The sequence below is a fragment of the Plectropomus leopardus genome, chromosome 10 (assembly GCF_008729295.1).
Source record: "Plectropomus leopardus isolate mb chromosome 10, YSFRI_Pleo_2.0, whole genome shotgun sequence".
Classification (NCBI taxonomy): domain Eukaryota; kingdom Metazoa; phylum Chordata; class Actinopteri; order Perciformes; family Serranidae; genus Plectropomus; species Plectropomus leopardus.
In genome coordinates, this window is record NC_056472.1 from 22,977,558 (window position 1) to 22,996,716 (window position 19,159).

A 19,159-nucleotide genomic window follows, 5' to 3' on the forward strand; every position below is an offset into this window, starting at 1 on the left:
CTAGGGAAGTGTGTGTGTGTGTGTGTGTGTGTGTGTGTGTGTGTGTGTATCGTTTTTATGGAAGTTAAAAAGGGGGAGACTCAGGCAATATGAAGCCACATCTTTATTTACAATAATCTTGTGATGACAAAAGAGCCAGGATTCAGATTTTAACAGTATTTCATAAAAATCAGCTGCCTCAAAATGTATAGGGGGAAAAAAGAATTTGTAAATAGCACAGATAATTTTGTTTTTGTGGTCCTTGAGCATTGCCTCCGCTCTTTACCAAATTTGTGTGGTTAGTGAGACAGAAATGACAATGGATCATTCTGGTGTAACCAGTAAAAACAAAGGAGCAGCTGTGTTGAATATTTAGATATTGGCAGCTGCATGGCAGGTGAAGAACTAACTGGCAGTTAATAGTAGTCGTAGTTGACATTTGCTCCGTGTCTATAAGAACCGTGGTCACGGGGGCCGATGGCGGCATTCTCGTCATAGTGGTGTTGACGCCCTTGGTCACTGGCGCGAGCTTGATCCATCCAGTACGACAGGTCAGTCTCGAGCCTCTGGTTAGGAAAAAACACACCGCAGACGTGACTCGTTTGGGAACTCAACACATCTCAGGCTAATAGACACAGAGGCAGCTGATAAGGTGTCCGCTGAGTCTGTCAGCAGGCACAGCTGCGGCAAATAGACATGCATAGAAGGCAAACATTGAAAAGGCCAATGCTTTCACAGCTTTGGCCTTTTAAGGAGGCAACAGCAAATGGCACACACACACACACATACAGGGTGTTGTGATGGGGGCTGTGTGAGAGTCGCCGCTACACTGGCTGAAACGAAAATGCTGTCAGCTGTCAGAAACGGCGGCGGTAAGGGGGTTTTTCTGTGACCTCTGCTCCCTCAGTTCCTCGCTGTCCCCAGTGGATTCTAACTGAAACTGGCTCTGTAAATGGGATTATATTTGTATGGGAGAGAGGGAATTCATGTATGACATGTATTCAGTTCCACATTTGTATTTATTCATTCAGTCGGATGGCAACATTGTGAGGATACCTGTGCCTTATGGAAAGATTATCTTTCAGATATCAGACTACAGTTTACAGCAGCTTTGTCACTCCACCTATCTGAGATATATAAAGATCCAGATTACTAAAGTTTTAAATGTCTGTTTTATGTGTTTGTGTTTCTTTTCTTTTGTTTTTAAATTATTTAATTCAATTATTTTTTTTGCATGTTCTAACATTTTAGCCTGGTTTAAAGCCCTCCTAACACTAAAAATCAAATCTGCTTCATCAGATTGCATTGGTGTGATCTGGCAGACTTGATGGAAAGGCTAAATCCAAAAACAACCCCACAAGTGTCAACAAATCTAGATTCAAATATTGCTAAATCCTGATTGGTAAGAAGGAGGATTTGACAACACTTTATTTTCCAACTGTGCCCTGCCCACCTCAAACCAATGAAAGGAGCACAAAGAAAATGGCTCAGAACATTTTTTTTTTTTTTAAAAAAACTGTTTCAAATTTTGCAGAAAACATTTTTGTTTTGTTTTACTATTATATTATAGGCCTGCATCTAATATCCAGAGTCACACCAGTACCTTGTGTATACAACAAGAATATAACTCCAAAATTACAACAAGGCTGGGATACTAAAATTTGTAATGAAATATGGTAAAAAAGAAATAAAAGTTAAATATTTTTTAAAGTTAACATGTTTTAACAGCTTTTTTTGTTTGTGCATCCAGAAATAGAGAAAATATTGTTTGATATAGATAAATAGTTCGGAAAACGTTTTGCTTTTAGCTTAAGAATTTGTGAATATAATATTTAATCAAAGTAGTAAGAAAATTGATCAAACAAGACAGTGAGAGACAGTTGCAGAGAAAAGCAATATAGCATGATATTGTGATCATTTGCATGGCACGAAACCCAGCAGCAAAGTAGGGTTTTTTTTATAACATACATTATTAATATTAAAAGTAAATTCTAAACTTTTGGTTACATTTAGTTACATGGTTTTATTTTGCTGCGTTAAACGTTAATGGCTGGTGTGGTTAATTCATGTAATATAAGGGAATGCTGTCTCATCTGATTTTTACAAAAATATTGATCGAGATCTAGAAATAGATCCATGTGCAGTTTTTTATGTCGCTCTTCACTTTTGTCACTTTTGCACAAACCCTGTAATGTTGACAGCTCTACTGGAGATTCACTTCTATTTTCGTCCTGTGTCCTGCGTGTGTGTAAGACATAAGAAGCTCAGAGAAAACCTGAACACTCCTTGAACAAACACAAACCCACCTGCTCATCAAATCCCATGTACATAAACTGCATAATCCACTGCTGCACGTCTGGTCTGCTCCGATCCCAAAGGTTTCTCTTGGTTCTGCTCAGTTTTGCCAGAAACTCTTGTGCCTTGGAAGACGGGACAGCAACAGAGGACTTTGATGGGGCAGTACCAGCTCCTGCCACTGGATGGAAGCACAAACGGGCAAAGAATGTAATGGCATTTTCCAAAACATTTTTTCACTCATATCACACTGTTGAGTAAATGTTACCATCTCTTTTCTTTAAGATCTTGTGCAAGCTGCTCTCACTGGATGCATCTGTTAAGGAGAGTGGACAAGAGAATTAACGAGCTGCAGTATGAAACACCAGAATTTCAGGTAAGATGGCCTTGATAAATAATAGCACCTGACCGAATAAGATGTTTTTCTTTCCACAGTGTTTATGCTCTGTGCAAACTGCCAGTTAATGAGCAAGCGCAGTATTTTTAATGGCCAATCTGAAAGACTAACTCTGTACCCATGTGAGTTGTTTAAAGGGCAAGTGTGTAGGATTTAGGGGGCATATTCTGTTAGAAATAAGTACATTTCTTTATTGTTTAAACACCTGAAATTAAGAGTTGTTGTATTTTTATTTCCTTAGAATGAGCCGTTAATATCTACACAGGCAGCAGGTCCTCCTCTACAGAGATTGCCAATTTGTACCGCCATGTTTCTACAGTAGCCTAGACTAGACAAACCAGCTGGCACTGGCCGTCAATATGACATTAAAAAGAAATTGAATTCTAAATTATAATATATAATATTTTTTAATGTCTCAAGGTTCCCACTATTGTTGAAATGGAGTTTTACAGTCACGTGTTCGAGGCCTAAAAAAACAAATGGAATTAGTAAGAATTAGGGCTGTCAAGTGATTTTCAAAAAATGCATCTAATTAATTACAAGCTATGTAATTAGTTAATATAAATGAATCACATACACACATTTTTGCTGTGAAACTATTCAATTCAGTTGAATTTTGCTGATGAGTGACTAAATGACTAATTTTTTCAGTGTCAGACGATGCTATCTGTCGCCTGGTCGAGTTTGGCCTAATGAGGCTGGTTGTACTTGGACATCCGCTGCTTTTACCGATATTATGCGTATATATAACGCGTTGTTGTGACAGCCCTAGTAAGAATCATGAAAGATCTGGAAAAGTCCTGGAATTTTTTGTGTGTGGTAACATTTTTACTGTAATCTTCCTTGAAAAAGCGTTCATGTAATGTAACATATCTGCAAATGTATCTTCTGTAGCTGTCGACATAACTTACCCTGTAATATGCATCAGTTTGTGACGTTGTGTTGACGTTTGCATTGTTCCATTTTCTCCCCGTGTACCATTTCTCCCTCTATGCATAACAGCTAGCTAAAACTCTGTTTGAATAGTTAGAATCTGATATATTTGAAAACACCAGACAAGAAGGGCAAGAAAAAAAAATACCATTGTAAGTTCTTGAAAAGTCATGGAAAAGAGTTGAACTTTTGTCCATGAAAATATGGGAGCCCTGACGTCTAACAGCATGCTGTGAAGATGTTCGATTTTGGCTACATAAAACCAACAATATGCCAACATCATCTGTCTTCAGTACTCTATGGCAAGTTGACATTGGGGTGAGACATTGTCCTGATATTGAATTTTCTCACCCGAAGTCACATTAGAATTCAAATAAACATAAATGTCTAACAATGTTTGTGGTGAACTGGGTGGATCTCGACAGGGCCATTGCCGTTATTGTGTTGGCCATGTTAGTTAGAAGCTCCTCTTTGATTAGAGCATCGGAAAAACACTGATTTTTTAATGTGAAACCGCCAAATCCTTTGTTTTAACCAGGTTTATATATATATATATAGATAGATACAGATAGATAGGTGCTCTGGCTTTATTCTTAAAAAAAACCCAGCCTGTATTTAAGGCTCTGATTTTTCTCCTTGTACTGCAGCAGATTTTCTTATTAATCTTGGATGTTTAAGACTTCTCTTTTTCCCATTTCAATCAAGTAAACCAATTTCATGACTGAGTTTGTTCTCAGTTTTTATTATGGATGCAAACGTCTGTGGGATTCAGCGTGGCTGAAGCTGAAGTTGCCATTACACATCCAATAAAACTAGCTGCTGGCCAATTTGTATGTAAATATAATTGCACTGACTTCACTCCTGCTGCTTTGCTCCCACTGCAACACTGGAGCTACACTGTGTGCAGCGAATGTTCATGTAGACAAAGTGTGCACCAGTGAGATGCATTTGTACCTCGTTGCACACTGCCAATTCAGTCAGATTACCTTCAACAATATTGGCAATTTATTGTTCTCCCAGAGCACAAATTCTTTGCTACATCTGGGCCACATTTTCCTTTAGTTTTAGATGGCTAAATCAGCTTGTTTTTCTCAATTTTGGGCCAGGCTAATCAAGAGATCTGACTGAATGGATCTCAGAAAACCCAGAATAGACTTTTTAACAATCTGATAGAATACAATTCTGATCAATATCAACCCTTCAACACCGCCAAGACGAAGACTTGAAGTCTTCAAGGACAAGTAGCTGAAACACCAACACAATGGTGTCTATTAATAAATGTCCAACAGTTTGTCTCAGTACATAACAGATGCCATACAGAACAGCAGGAACTTAATCAGAACAACAGGCAGAACAATAATTCATTAAAGGAATAGCTTCCATTTTTTGAAGTGGAGTTGTATGAAGTACCTTTCCAAAGTCTTTTTTTTTTTTTTACATACAGTAGATGTCAGTCAGCAGGCCCTCAGTTTGGAAAAGCAGGCTGGAGTCAGACATGGAAGCTAAGTAATGTATTACTGTAGATGGGGGTCAGCGACAAAACAAATTTTAGCCACCCAAAAAAGTCCCACTTAAAGAAAGTGTAAGTGTAAGCTGTATTGAGAGTATTTTCACTACTTTACACTTTCGTCAGACATCCAGTTTTCACAGCTAAGCCATTAACAGCTTCAGTTCACCATCTACTCTCTCATCAAAGTCGCCAGACTCCATTGACATAAACAGTAATTTTAGCACACTGAACATATAAGCTACCTGTCTTCCGATTCTTATTTAATTTGTTAGTTTGTGTTATTGTGTGACTTTGGTGAATCAAAACTAACCATTTTAAATGTCAAAGTCATATTATAACACATACAAAATAACTGTTCAAAGCAGCTATAGACCAGCAGGTCCTGTGCTCAGAAATGTTAAATCACTGTTTTTCGTTGTGGAGTCTGGCTTTGAGGAGAGCTATAAAATACAATTAAGGTAAAGCAGTGAAAAGACTCCCAAAGTTGTGTACACTTAAATCCATACTGATTTTTTTTTTTTGTAAGTGGGACTTTTTGGGTGGCCAAAATATGTTTTTTTTTAACTGACTCCATCCACAGCAGTACATTAATTAGCATTTGTGTTGGACTTCAGCCTGCTTCTCCAGACTGTGGGCATGCCAACTGACATCTGCTGTCGATGGATGAGAACACCCAACAACCCCACTTCAAAAAATACGTTTTTTCTAAGATAAAACTAGAAGGTAAAACAATATCTTCTACAATTTCTTATCCAGTGTGTACCTAATGAAGGCTTTTTTTCCACAAAGAGTGGCATGTATGTCTTTTGTAGATTTTTGTGTTTTTTGATGAGTTTCTGTTACCTTCCTGGTACTGAAGCTTTTACTTTCCAAACATGCAGAGACTTGAGATGTGCCTGTGATCGTTCTGATAACGTGGTCCTGTATTCATTTTAAATATCAAACTGCCCTCAGGGTCTGCCTTTATCTATCCTATAAGTACGAGGTTATGACATGACCGGGCATGCCATGTGATTAAATCTACATTTTAACTGCATTATCACATAGCAACAGTGTAAGTTAGAGAATAACAGAAGCAGATGTGGTGAATGTACTGTCTCAGGTAAGTAGTTGTAGGTTTCCCACAAAATTTAAGTTAACCCTTTGAAACCTGAGCGATTAGCTTGATTTTTCACTAAAATATCAACTAAAGGCAAAACAAGAATGGCTCAAACATTAGCAAGAAATAAGCAAAAGTATACAAGAAAATTAGCTGAAATAAGCACAAAAAAGAAAAGTAAAAGTACAAAATGACATTAAAAAAAGATCAAATAAAGTAAAAACTAATGATTTTTGATAATAATATTTTTTCTTTTTTTCTGTAACATAATGTAGATATATCATACTACTAATAATAATATATAGTTTTCTTGATATTTTTTCCTATTTATTTGTTTTTTTTATATATATAATTCTCTCCTTCTTTTTAGAGTTGTTTTTTTTTTCAGGTAATTTGCAGGACATTCTCTGCCAAGTAGCTCACTGTTTTTTTCCCCAATTTTTTGAAAGAAATCAAACCACTGTGCGTATGTTCCAAAGGGTTAAATGCGTGTGAAATGTTTGGCTCAACAATGCATTCAGCATGTCGATCCAGGTTTCAAAGAGTTGATACAGTTAATGAATTTACTGTCTATATTAAAGATTTGCAGTAAGTTCAATTGTAGGGATGGGGAAAAAATTGATTCAGAGTAGAATCGCAATATTTTGTGTGGCAATGATGTATCGATACACAAATGGCCAATATCAATTTTTTACCATTTTTTTGATTAATTATCATATACCTTTGTATTACCTCTGTATTAAAAACAACTAGTGTGAGAAACTTAGTAGATAAAGCAGATGCTGATAAATTTTACCTTGGGACATAATATACAGTATAAAAAAGGTAATAAATCTCAGTATATCACAAATTATGTTATTGCAATTCTCACCACAGTAATATTATATCATGACAAAAGTATTGTGATGATATCATATTGTGGGGCCTCTGGTGATTATACCCCTGTTAAAATGTATGTTAGGCTTTGAGGGAAAAGCAGCAGAAATGTAAATTGTAAATTGGCTAAAACTACTGTTATGGTCTTTTAAATCTACTCTTTGCTGTATTTTCATTTTTCTTATCAAAGTAACTTTAGGTGAGTGTGGCTGCTTTCCTACGAACAGACAGTCTCCTAGTAAATCACATTCCACTCTCTGACGTGCAGTGACTGATCTTTTTAACTGCTGGCGTTTGTAAACCAATCTCAACAGTGAAAGGCCAGGAGGAGGAAGTAGTATGTCCTTTACCATCTGTCTTTGTACTGCTTCGGTAGTGTAGATGTAAAAAGTTGACATTTTAAAAGCAAATAAGAAGAAAAGAACAAAACTGGGCTCACCTCTGAGAGTTAAGAGTGTCAGCAACACAGCCAGCCCCATTATCCTCAAGTAGAGCTGCTGGGATGCCATCTTGTACCCACTCAGTCTTTACAGAGCTGCTTAAAAACAACAACTGTGCATGAAACTGCTTCACAACCAGAGGGGAGAAGTGGGCGGAAACCCAGACTTTCCAAGTGGAAACTGGCCTATGGGGGTGGAATGTCGTTTACCTCCTCGCCTACAGAGACAAGACTGCCACTGGGAGATTTTCCGCTCTAAAATGAATTTTCATGTGCGTCCCAGGTACTTTTCCATCTCCCATAGATACAGTGCAGGAGCAGCAGTGAGAGGGAAAAAAAAACAGAGTAAAGTAAAGTAACAGAATGCGATTTGTTATGCAGGTTTGCTCTCTAAATATCTATCTGTGAAAAGGTATTTAGGAATGCAATTTGTAAATTTCTGAAGCAAGTTGCTGCAGTGCTTCAAATAATAGACTATACTTCCCAACACACATACTATCATACTCTAAAGTATGCTAGAGAAAGATCTGGTATGTCGCAGTATATGTGTCAATGCGGTATGCCAAACATACTTGGATCTCCTACTATACGTGGTTGGATTTTGCAGTATGCAGGCCAGTAAGCTTTTATTGTCTATTCTGACCCACAAACCTCTGTACAGTGGCGATATGTCATATCGACTGAGATGCAAACAGATGACAGCTGTTAAGCTGCAGTGACAGAAAACGCCGCATTCAAGTGAAAAGAATAGAAATAAAAAGAATAGAAATGTTTTAAGTTAACAAAATAATCAGAGAAATTACCAACAAAAAATGAAATAACAGAGAAATGCATATGCCAGTTTTATTGTTGTCAATCCAAAATATTAGAGTCTACATTGTATGCAGTTAGAACTCAAATGTAAACACTGCAAAATATCAAGAGCAGAGCTCTCCAGGTTGATATCCAGCTCTGGCGAGCTAATCAAATGGCGTGTTGTTTAATCTCCCTGAAAACGGATATATGAGAAAGAGGGTCAGGGTTCAGGGCGCAGTGTTAGAAAGAAGTAGGATGTTCTGATTGTGTGCAAACTGAATGCAACAATACGTGCTTTGTAAGGGCAGCTGTTTACCTACTAAATGAAAAAGAATAAGTATGTGATTTAGAAAGCAGTCACAGTTTTCCTCTGTGAGTATCTTGGAACCAATTGTACACCTTTCAGCCAAGAGGCAATCTCCGGTGCTGAAAAATGAAACCAATGCGAAAGAGCCATAAACAGTTCTTGAAAGCCCAACTGAGGCTGGCTCCAAGAGCGAGTAAATCCCCATAGACCCCCTTCTTAAACAGCAGAAATTAACATGTTTACAGCTTGGTACAAAAAAAAAAGTGGTTTTGGTCTCTATACTCTACTATGTACCATGTACTGTATACTTCTCTGCTCAAGTATATCTGGAAAGCTTTTTGTGCTCTATCTGCCAGAATTTTTTTCACTTGCTGTATGTGAGGAAGAGGTGTTACACCCTTTCTATCATGCAGCAGGTGAGAGACTTAATTTACTGTATGAAAGGAGAGAGTGAACAAACTCTGGCAGGTGGAGTGCAAAAAAATTGATTGCATTTGTCAAGCAGTTTTCTGGTCAACTGACTACTCAAAGCACTTTTACACTATGTGTGACATTAACCTATTCACACCAAACTCACACCTGCTATACATTAACCATTCATAGACACTCGCACTCAAATGGTGCAACATCAGGAGCAATTTAGGATTCAGCATTCAGTACCTGTTGACTGGAGAAGCCGGGAATTGAACCCTAGACCTTGCAGTAGGAGGACAACCCGTTCTACCTCTGAGCCACCCTTCCAAAAAAAAAAAAGTCCAGATATTTCACAAGTGACAACAACATTCAGCCTATCGAGCCCTCAGCAAGCATAAGCAGCAACTTGCTCTAAAAATAGTTTGGAGATGTGCAGAGCTTTGCCAAAATGGAGCCAGGGCGTGCAGTTTTTTTCAAACAAGCGACATGTCACATCTTCACTGACACAAAGAGCAGGATAAGACATCCTCAGAAGAAAAGACTCGATCTGTACTCTGTACTTTTGGAAGCATGGTGCTTTGTAGCTAATACGCCTGAGTTTCTACCAGTCTACCAGTTTAGAGCCTTTGTAATCAAGGCTGTGTCATCAATGGAGGGTGTTGCATAATGCTAGCAGCAAGACGGCAGACCTGCAATCTTGTGTTCTGATATTATGGATACTTGTTTTTATCCAGAAGCAAGTACGGACCAACCATTAATGAGACCACTGTGCATTTTTTAAAAATGATTTCTCATATGAGGTCTCTATTGTTGCCTTCTACAAACTCTCTTTCCAATCTGTAGAGTATGACATGCCCACTGTTACCATCACAATTTGCACTTGAGGTAATTGAAAAGCTATCAGTTTTTTTAATGGAAAGGGTCTGAACAGTTCAAGTTAGGCATGGGAATGTGAGGAGAACACATTCAGTGTTGTTGGGAAAGGGATATAAGTGTTTTAAATCGAGCTTGAGTTGGTTTAGTTTCTTAAAAATCCAACTTTCCATTCCTAATGGGAAGATTTTTTGATATTGTTTATGAAAAGTTACTTAACTCTTACTTAAATGACTGCTGAATGGAGTCACTGTGTTGATCAGTCATTAAATCCCCATTAAACAGCTATGCGTACAGTAATCAGCCTTTCTAATGCTAGATTGAATGATAAACTGTGACTTTATAGAGGTTTCATTCAGAAATCCTCACTTGACTGGGCTTGAACTTGTAATGTGATGTGTGTGTGTGTGTGTGTGTGTGTGTGTGTGTGTGTGTGTGTGTGAGTGTGAGAGAGAGAGAGAGAGAGAGACAGAGAGGGAAAGTGTTTGGTTGAGAACTACAAACAGTCTCTCTGAATGAGCTGGAATGCAGGAAACCCAGAGGCTGGCAGACGATTGCACAAACTTTCATGATGGATATGGAAAGAAGGTTAAGTGAGCGACACAAAAGACAGACAGAGTAAAGGGAGACAGAGGAATACAGATGACGTAAATGGAGAGGATGAATTAGTTTCTATAACTTTGCTTTTCTATATTTTATTGTTCAGCCTCTGACGAAAGTGGCTGAATCTGTTTTATGAACTCTTGCATTCCTGCAGCTTTCACACAGAAGTTCAGCTGTCCCCTAACGCTGTGTGTTAAAGGGGAGATGTCAGCTCATTCTGAAGTGTATTGAACTGAACAATTTTAAGTCACGGCCGGTGTGCTGTAAAGCTCAGTGAAAGGCACAAGCCACAGCACTATGCACAGACATGCCTATGATCTCCTCTGTGTTTTTATTCATTGAGAGGACGCAGGCTGAGTTCTTGACTCCTACTGAGTGAGTCTTATCAAAGGCTCACTGACCTCAGGCACATATTTTCATTGCAGATGACGAACAAAAACACTAAAGGGAAAACAGATGTCTTTAGATTTATGAGCAAAATCTGAGGTTTAAAAATCTTTGCTTGAAAGCCTTAAAACATGATGCGTCATCTGACCTGCGGTTTGTCTCTCCCATCCAAATGTACAGTACCACACACTGAGCTGAAAAGAAGAGGCAAACTCCTGAAATAAACAGTGCCTCAGATTTAGGTGCAAAGCTTCTTTTTGTTTGCCCACAAAACCATGAAATGACATCTCTGTGTCTGAGCCTTTATGGAAAAAGATAAAGCAAAAGAATATAATCCTTTCAGATATGTTGTTTTGTTTGTTGTTGCAGGAATCACAAATTGAAAAACACCGTAAGATCAGAAATATTAGACATATACATTGAACTTTGCTCCAAAACATCTTTCCTCATTTTGTTTCTTCACTCACTCTTTGTCTCTGCTTCCATCTTTCTCCTCACGCTCAACTTTACAATCTGAGTGTTGTAACCTGAGTCCTATTTATTTTAGTGTCTGACACTTCTACACGCAGACATCCCAGACACCCCTCAAGTTCACACAAACACTCCTCAACCAAAGAACAAATCGCAAACTCAAAGTCAGACTGCAGTGAAAGCCTTTGATTACCTAAAATATGTGCAGATGTTCCTTTTTCAAATTTCATTTTTCATTTAACCCCAACTAATCCAGCACCCATTTAAAATATGCCTATTTGAGATAGGCCAATTACTTGGCCTCTGCCAGGCCCTGCTGAATTGATGGTCCAGAGGGGTCCTGGTCTGTCTACAGAGTGTCCGCCTTGTGTGACAAAGGTAGCCATCCCTGCCCCCTTACTCACATATGGACACCAGACACACAAACACAAACACACACACACAAAGACTCACAGTCTAGCGATAAAGTCATCAACTTGTTGACTTTAAGGATTGTTAGGATAAGGCAAAAGAGGCACACAGTAAGGTATAGAAAAAAACATCAGACAGGAAGTAAACACCAAACTCCTGCATGATAGTCCAGTGTTTGTTTGATTTATCCACCTCCCCTCCAGCCTGCTCCTTATATTACGTCTTTACCGGCAGAGTTTCAGGCTGCGGCAGTCCAGAGGCGTATCAGGTTCTATCTGGCCGCATTCTCTACTGACGCCGACCATCGGCGCATTATGCCGCTGCGACTGGTGCCGTCTGGCCGTCCAGCCATTTGTCGGTGTATAATAACGCTGTGAATGGTTCTGTCCGGCCATGTTCTCAGCTGATGATGTCCCGCGGCATATCATGTGGTCACAAAAGGTGGCCTTTGGCAACGGGATATTTTGCTGAAAGCACTGCAAAAGCCACCTGCGGCTCAGAATGAACCATAAAGTGTAAAAATAATGGATAAAGCCAACGTGCCTCATTGTTTTTTTTGAAGCCTCCAGTTCAGCATTTGGCTGTTGCCATCTTGGGTTATTGGAGCCAGACGTGACCATAATTGGGCAACAGTCTGGAGCTGCTGAGGAGCGAGGGGTGGATCTGTCTCATGGACTGTGGTGACATATTGCAGACAGCCTGTCACTGCAAGCAATCACAACCCTCAACATGCATCACTTTAAGCCTTTATAAACTTTGAACTTTTAAAAGTGCCAGTACAACCATGTTCAAAGACACCACTGTGAGTAAAGGGCCTGCATTCAAGACTCATTCTCAAATAAAGGTTCAGAAGTACTATCAGCAAAATTTTTGGTTGCCAGTTAATTTGGTATACTTTCTTAAAACTAATACAGTCTAATACAACAGTCCTGTAATCTATCCTTCCTTAAAGCTTACACAGATAGTTTTTTTGTTTAAACATTTAATTTTAAACTTAATGTCAATCAGCATCTCTCTAAAATAGCTTAAGCAAAATCTCTGATTGTTACAACCATAGACTGTAATGAAGGTTGTAACCATAGACTTTTATTAGGGCTTAACGTTAAGCACAATAAAGGGTGATAGTGTGATAGGGCGATAGTGTCATTGGCTTCTCACTCAGCTCCACCCCTCGCCCCTCCAATGTGCCAGGCTCTCTCCAAAATACTGTCACTTCTGGCTCCAAAAAACCAAGATGGTGATGGCCAAAATGCCAAATTCGGGGATTCAAAACAGGCGTCCACAGACCAATTGGTGATGTCATGGTCGCTACATCCATTTTTTTCTCACAGTCTATGATTTTAACAAGAAGTTAGACCTTTCATTAGTGTAATTGACACAAACATGAAGTTACTGTGTTGGATAACATACTGCATATGTCTCTATGTGTGACTGACTTCAGGCAAACAAAAGTATAATTGATTATGCATAACCCATAATTCAAACCAAGTGTAAAATCCCAGTTTGTGGCGAAGGAGAGGGTTACCACCTGAATACCTTTCTTACAACCCAAACCATTTTGCTGCAAGGTCAAAGGTTTAAATACTGGGGAGAGGTGTCTGAATGCAGCACACTAAAAGTGATGTCGAAAAGGTGAAATAAATTTAGAGGACAAGATACATAGATATCCCTGTACTACTACATTTTTATCTTTATTCAGAAAAATGGTCAGTGTTAATAAAACATAAGTGTTAAAATAAAAGCGTTCAAACTGCTTGAGATTGTTTAAACTGTAAACATTCAACAGTAAAGCTGACTTTTATCTCCGTTCTTCACCCTGTCTCCACTCTGCTTCATCTCTCAGGTTGAGGGTCAGGCTCTGGACTATCGTAGCCCAGCTCTGCGCCGATGGGAAAGTGAGCCCAGAAGGTGCGAGCCAGCTCCTCCATCCCGTCATAAGCTGCTCGGGCTCGCAGCTCCTCCAACCACCCGAAAAAGTCTGATGACCACAGGCCCCAGTAGGGTAGGCTTCTCTTCTCCCTCACCTCCCCTCCTCCGTTGCTCTCCTCTGCTCCTGTCAGAGGAGACAGTGACAGACAGAGGTGTGAACGCTGTTTCACGCCTTGTCCTTTATGTCAGAATGTCTATTTATTACACTGTCAAGTCCGTTCATGTGTTACCCCTTAAAGTCTTCACCAAGAAAAAAGGATGGATTTTTTTTTTTTTTTCAGTTTTTATGTCTTTGCGGCTATAATAACATTTCTTTTTTTTTTTTTTACATAACCCAGATTTTTTAAAAATATAGGCATGGTTTGACTTAATGGTAAAACATTTTTACAAACTACAAATCATTTGGTGTTTGATACTTGCAATTTATTCTTATGTCAACGTATATCAATTTGGGACCATGAAATTAGTCATACTGAAGGTTCTAATATTATTTCTACACGTATTTACAATTGCAGTACTTGAAAATGTCTCAGAAATGGTGAAAAAATAATACTGATATCATTTCTTTTACCAAATATAAAATTGAATAATATTAAATATGGTATTAATAGCAGTTAATACTCCAAAGAAACTGTAAAATCAATATCTTATAATCACTGCTTTTGTCATAAAAGGCCAACCGAACTGTTTAGAGTAAGTAAAAGAAAAATCATATTTAGGAAGTTTTTTCACCATATATGGAATGAGTAATATTAATTGTATAATTTAAAATCATTGAATGATCAGAAGTTCATTTGTATCTCAGCAGGTCAGTTTTAATTTAATTATCTGAGATTCGCCAGCTTTACCACAGAAGGCCAAATCGACCATTAATTGAAATATTATTTGACCCTTATTAGAATTTTTTTTTTAAATAAAAAGTTACATAAGACCTCTAAAACTATAACATGTTGAATAAATATGTCTGCCGTGGACAAATCCTACTTCCTGTAGGATTCTAAGTAAAAAGGCAAACTACTTACATACAAAATGACGTCTAGTGGATTTTTTTAAGCATAAAATACCTAAACCGAATGAGAGATTGATCAGTCGGGTTGAGTTAAATTCAACACATTTGTCATCAAGATATGGCAACTCAAAATGTGCTCTACCAAACGGTTGAGCAGGATGTGGTGTGTAGGAGCGTCTGACACAGGCCTACCTGTAGGAGGCAAGAAGCCGAGGAGGAGAAAATAGAGCAGCGCAGACACGTACAGAGCATTCATGCTTTCAGGAACTTAACAACTGAACACAAAAGGCTTGACCTGGATAGAAGTTATTCTTTTCTGCAGTCTGCAAGAGAAATATGTGTGTGTTAAATTCAAGGTGCATTTAGATAATCTAAGCATCACCAGAATGTACAGAACATGCTGAATATTCTCGGGAGAACAAAACGTTCTTTAAAGAATGTGCCGAATACAACAAAACTGTATTCATCTATAAAGAAGGAAATCCATTTGTCAAGAACATATTTGCTCCAACAAATATAATCTTCTGTCCTGTCTTACCGGATCAGTAGGAGATTATGCTCATGGTCCTCTTCGTCGTCCTTCTGTTTGAGACTAATCTCACTATGAGGACTGCATCTGGATTAGAAGTGGGCAGGAAAGGTGGACATGTTTGTTTTTCGCGTATTGCCTCTTTACACCTGCCTGAAATACGTCAGAGAGCCCTTTTTCACACCTCTCATGTCCATTTGCTTTGTATAGAGGAAATGACATCATGTTTTCTAGCCATGAAGTGTTAAAATGTCCCAATGAGTTGTTAAGATGTTCTGAGGCAAGGTTGGATAATTTGAAATTAGAGGACACATGTGGATCCAGCAGCTGGGCCCTGGAGCTCCCTAATTATTTTCACTAGAATATATATTTAACAATGTTGTCACTGCTGTCAGAAGCTCAGTGTGAGATTTTTAGCCTGGAGCTCCTTGGAAAAATATGGATTCTTTTTTCAAGGTGAAAAGAGCAGAGAAAAGCAGCAGGAAGAGTGGAAACGTGGATGAAAGTGGATGGAAAAAAACTATGAACCAGACAGTTTTCACACCTGCTATCCAGACAGACTGCGCCCACGTTCAGCCACAGGGCGAAAGTTAGTTGTGAGGGTTTTTTTTTTTTTTTGACCATCCATTTATCTTGTCTGTGGATGTTTGTGTCTCTCTGAGGACGCTGGCAGTGAGAGGAGGGGTCATGGCCAAATCTATGCTGTGTTCATGCACTCAGTCCCAAACTCATCCTTTCGTACTGAAATAATCTTTAAATGGCTTACAAATAAAAAAAAGAATAGCTTGAATAAATCCCTAAAAAGAGGCACTCTATTTTTTGGCAAATGTTAGTCAAACAGGAGTAAAATGGTGCATTTATAGGGGACTATTTTAAAACTTGGATTACCACAGTTAACCTTTACTTAACCAGGACATCCTTACTAAAATTAAAATATCTCTTTTTCCAACAGTGCTTTGGCCAAGATGGGCAATATTAGCAGTAAATTACAGGCCAATAACATGAAATCTGAAAAGAATAAATAAAAAATTGTGAGGTGACCTCTAGCTCACCTGGTAGAGTATGCACCCCTTATGGCCGAGGCCTCTGCAGCCGCCTGGGTTTGATTCAAGCCTCTGGCCCTTTGCTGCGTGCCACTCTCCTTTTTCTCTCTCCTTCCTTTCCGATCTCTCTTAAGCTGTTCTGTAAATAAAGGGAAAATGTCCCAAAAAAGAATCTTAAAAAAAGTAAAAGACTGAATACAAATTCTGATACAATCTGGTAAAATATTTCACTCGAAAACGACCTAAATAGCACCCTAAAAGAACACAAGATGTGTCTTTAACCATAAAAATAAACAATACCAATGTAAAACGTTACAGACATACTTTACCCCATGTTACATTGAAATTATGTCGAAAACTTTGTTTTTGTCTGTGCCAGCATGATATATTTTTTTTGTTAGTTGTCTGTCTATCCCATTCTCCTGACTGCGATTTTTCTCCCTAGAGGAATTTCTTAAATTTCACAATCGTCCACTTGGACTCAAGGATGAGGTGATTAGATTCTGGTGGTCAAAGGTCGCTATGACCTTGCATTGATCTTATTCTTGTGAATGTGACATCTCAAGAGAGGCTTGAGTGAATTTTCATCAATTTGGCACAAACTTCCACTTGGACTCAAAAGTCAAGGGCCAAGGTCACTGTGACTTAACAAAAAACGTTTTTGGCCGTAATTCAAGAATGCATATGCTAATTATGACAAACTTTCACCCAAATTTTAATAGAAGAAAATTATTAAGTGATAACTCACGCATGACATGCAGCGTAATCCAAATCGTATTTATCCAGTCGTATGTTCAGCGCTTATCAAACGGGCGTCCCTTTCTGACAGGGAACTGAACAGAAAACAAGACTTATCTAAGCTCTCTTCAAAGCCAGACTCCACTGACAAAAATGCAAATTTTACCTTGCTGAACACGGGAGCTGCTGGTTTACTGCTGCCAGTTAGTGTTTTTGTAAAATTGTGTGCCTTTGGTGTTTTAAAGGGTTAGCTCAGATTCACCACTTTCCATTTAGTCCTCTGTCAGAGACAGATGTCTGTTGGGGAACTAGTGAAAGTACAGCTGGAGGAATGAGACTTGGAGTATTCTGTGTGAGTTGAGTGAGAATTTGTAAACAGATGTTTTGATTTAGTTTTCTCTTGCTAAGTTTGTGGATCCTTTGTTCACTGTTTCTTGTGCTTGCCTCCACAAAGTTTTCTTCATGAATTCAATATAAAATGGGATGAATGATTGATACACACATGGTCATTTGTTCATTTATTCTTTAAACCTAATAAATTACAAAATACTAACAGAAAAGAGAAAACACAGTCCCCACAGCAATGATTTGAATTCACACCAAGAGACAACATTTTGCAATTTAGATGAGAACAGACCTGATTGTTGAAGCTCGCAGGCGGAGGGAGAAGCATATATAAATGTTACTCTACTTAGTCTTATACAGAACTGATGGGAACTGTTAATAATAATTTTAACGACAAGTGAAAAGAGCCGCTCACATATTTCTGCTGAATATATTTTCAGAGATGAGGTGGCTGTATGGCTCTATAGATAAGTGTGTGCCAGCCAACCCCCAGTGTACAGTGATGTGTAGGAGCATTACTGTTTGTGTTTGTGTTTCTTCCAATATCCTACAAAGATGAAAGAATGTGCAGCTTTTTCTTAGAGCTGAGTAAAGGCAAAAAAAAGTGGCTGAAATAAGCCTCCTAGAAGAAGCAGCCTCTTTTCTTATTATTTATCACAACATCCTTAAAATGGACTTTAAATAAAAGTCACCTAGAATAAATCCTGGATGTGTATAAGAAGATGAATATTTAAAAGTGTTATTATGTTCTGTAACAGTAATTGGGACAATATGAACAGTAACTGAAATAATATAACTGTAATCTCTTTCATATTAATCAAGGCCACATTAAATTAGCCAGGCTTAATTTGTATGCAATAGTGCATCAGCAATCACTCATGACTGCAGTGTAATTTTATGGCTTGCAGCACCAAATACAAATCATATAAGCATTATAAGCCCATAGTGAAGCATATTTACCATCCATCTTGCAACTGTCCAGAGCTGTAACTTAACCTTGACTGAGAGACCATATAATCATCAGCCCTATTTAAATAATCTATAGCACGCGGTCTAAAGTGCAAGGCAGAAGTGCATTAAGGGCATTTCCAACCACTTTTGTTGGTTAATTAGCGCCTAATCTGGGTGCAAAGTAGGGGGAGTCAGACAGCAACTCTGCTCTTATTTTTCTGAATATATGATGTATTATTTTACCCACCCACAACTGCATGTCCCTGTGTGTGTAACAAGCGCAGTGTACACCCTCCTTGTAGTCACATCTCACTGTCTAAATAATGTACCCTTTAAATAGCAGTAAAATACAGTGCCATTCTGACATTAATAGGTTTTTGTTGCCTAATGACTCATTCACTTCCTGCCTCAAAATAGCAATATGGTAATAATGCATAAGTGGTCACATATACATGGGCATAGATGTAAACACTGACGCCTGCTTTGACGTGAGGGTAGGGCGAGGCCCTTGTGTAACTTGCAGAGTCTACTTAGCTGTGAGCGTATGGGGCCGCCCGGTGCTCTGCATATATGATACAGAAATTTCACATGGTCGGTTTCTCACCAAAAAAAAAATGTCATAGTATAGTATGTCCAAAAAAAAAAATTCACCAAAATACTTTCACAGTATAGCATGTCAGAAAATGTCATCAAAAAACTTTATATAATGATAAAAAAGTTAATACGCATGTCAGAAACTGTCATCAAAAAACTTTATATAATGATAAAAAAGTTATAATACTTTATTTTATATATATATATATATATATATATATATACATATGTA

The 19,159-nt window shown here is 38.2% G+C and overlaps 2 protein-coding genes across 2 annotated transcripts in view; both read right to left on the bottom strand.

The window, feature by feature from the left end:
• Positions 1-41: 41 nt before the first annotated feature.
• On the bottom strand, positions 42-7,655 carry ecrg4a (ECRG4 augurin precursor a). Its single transcript, XM_042494324.1, has 4 exons — positions 7,529-7,655; positions 2,543-2,590; positions 2,286-2,455; positions 42-545 (listed from the first exon to the last, which is right to left on the bottom strand). The coding sequence occupies exons 1-4, from the start codon at positions 7,596-7,598 to the stop codon at positions 396-398; spliced, it is 438 nt and encodes a 145-aa protein (XP_042350258.1). The 5' UTR covers positions 7,599-7,655; the 3' UTR covers positions 42-395.
• Positions 7,656-13,621: 5,966 nt separating this feature from the next.
• Positions 13,622-19,159, bottom strand: part of otos2 (otospiralin 2) — a 41,577-nt gene continuing 36,039 nt past the window's right edge. The window contains exons 2-5 of the mRNA XM_042494770.1: positions 15,266-15,343; positions 15,120-15,136; positions 14,920-14,994; positions 13,622-13,842 (exon numbers count right to left, since the gene is read on the bottom strand). Of these exons, the coding sequence (XP_042350704.1) occupies positions 13,622-13,842; positions 14,920-14,994; positions 15,120-15,136; positions 15,266-15,343 (391 nt within the window). The remainder of the gene's footprint in view (positions 13,843-14,919; positions 14,995-15,119; positions 15,137-15,265; positions 15,344-19,159) is intronic.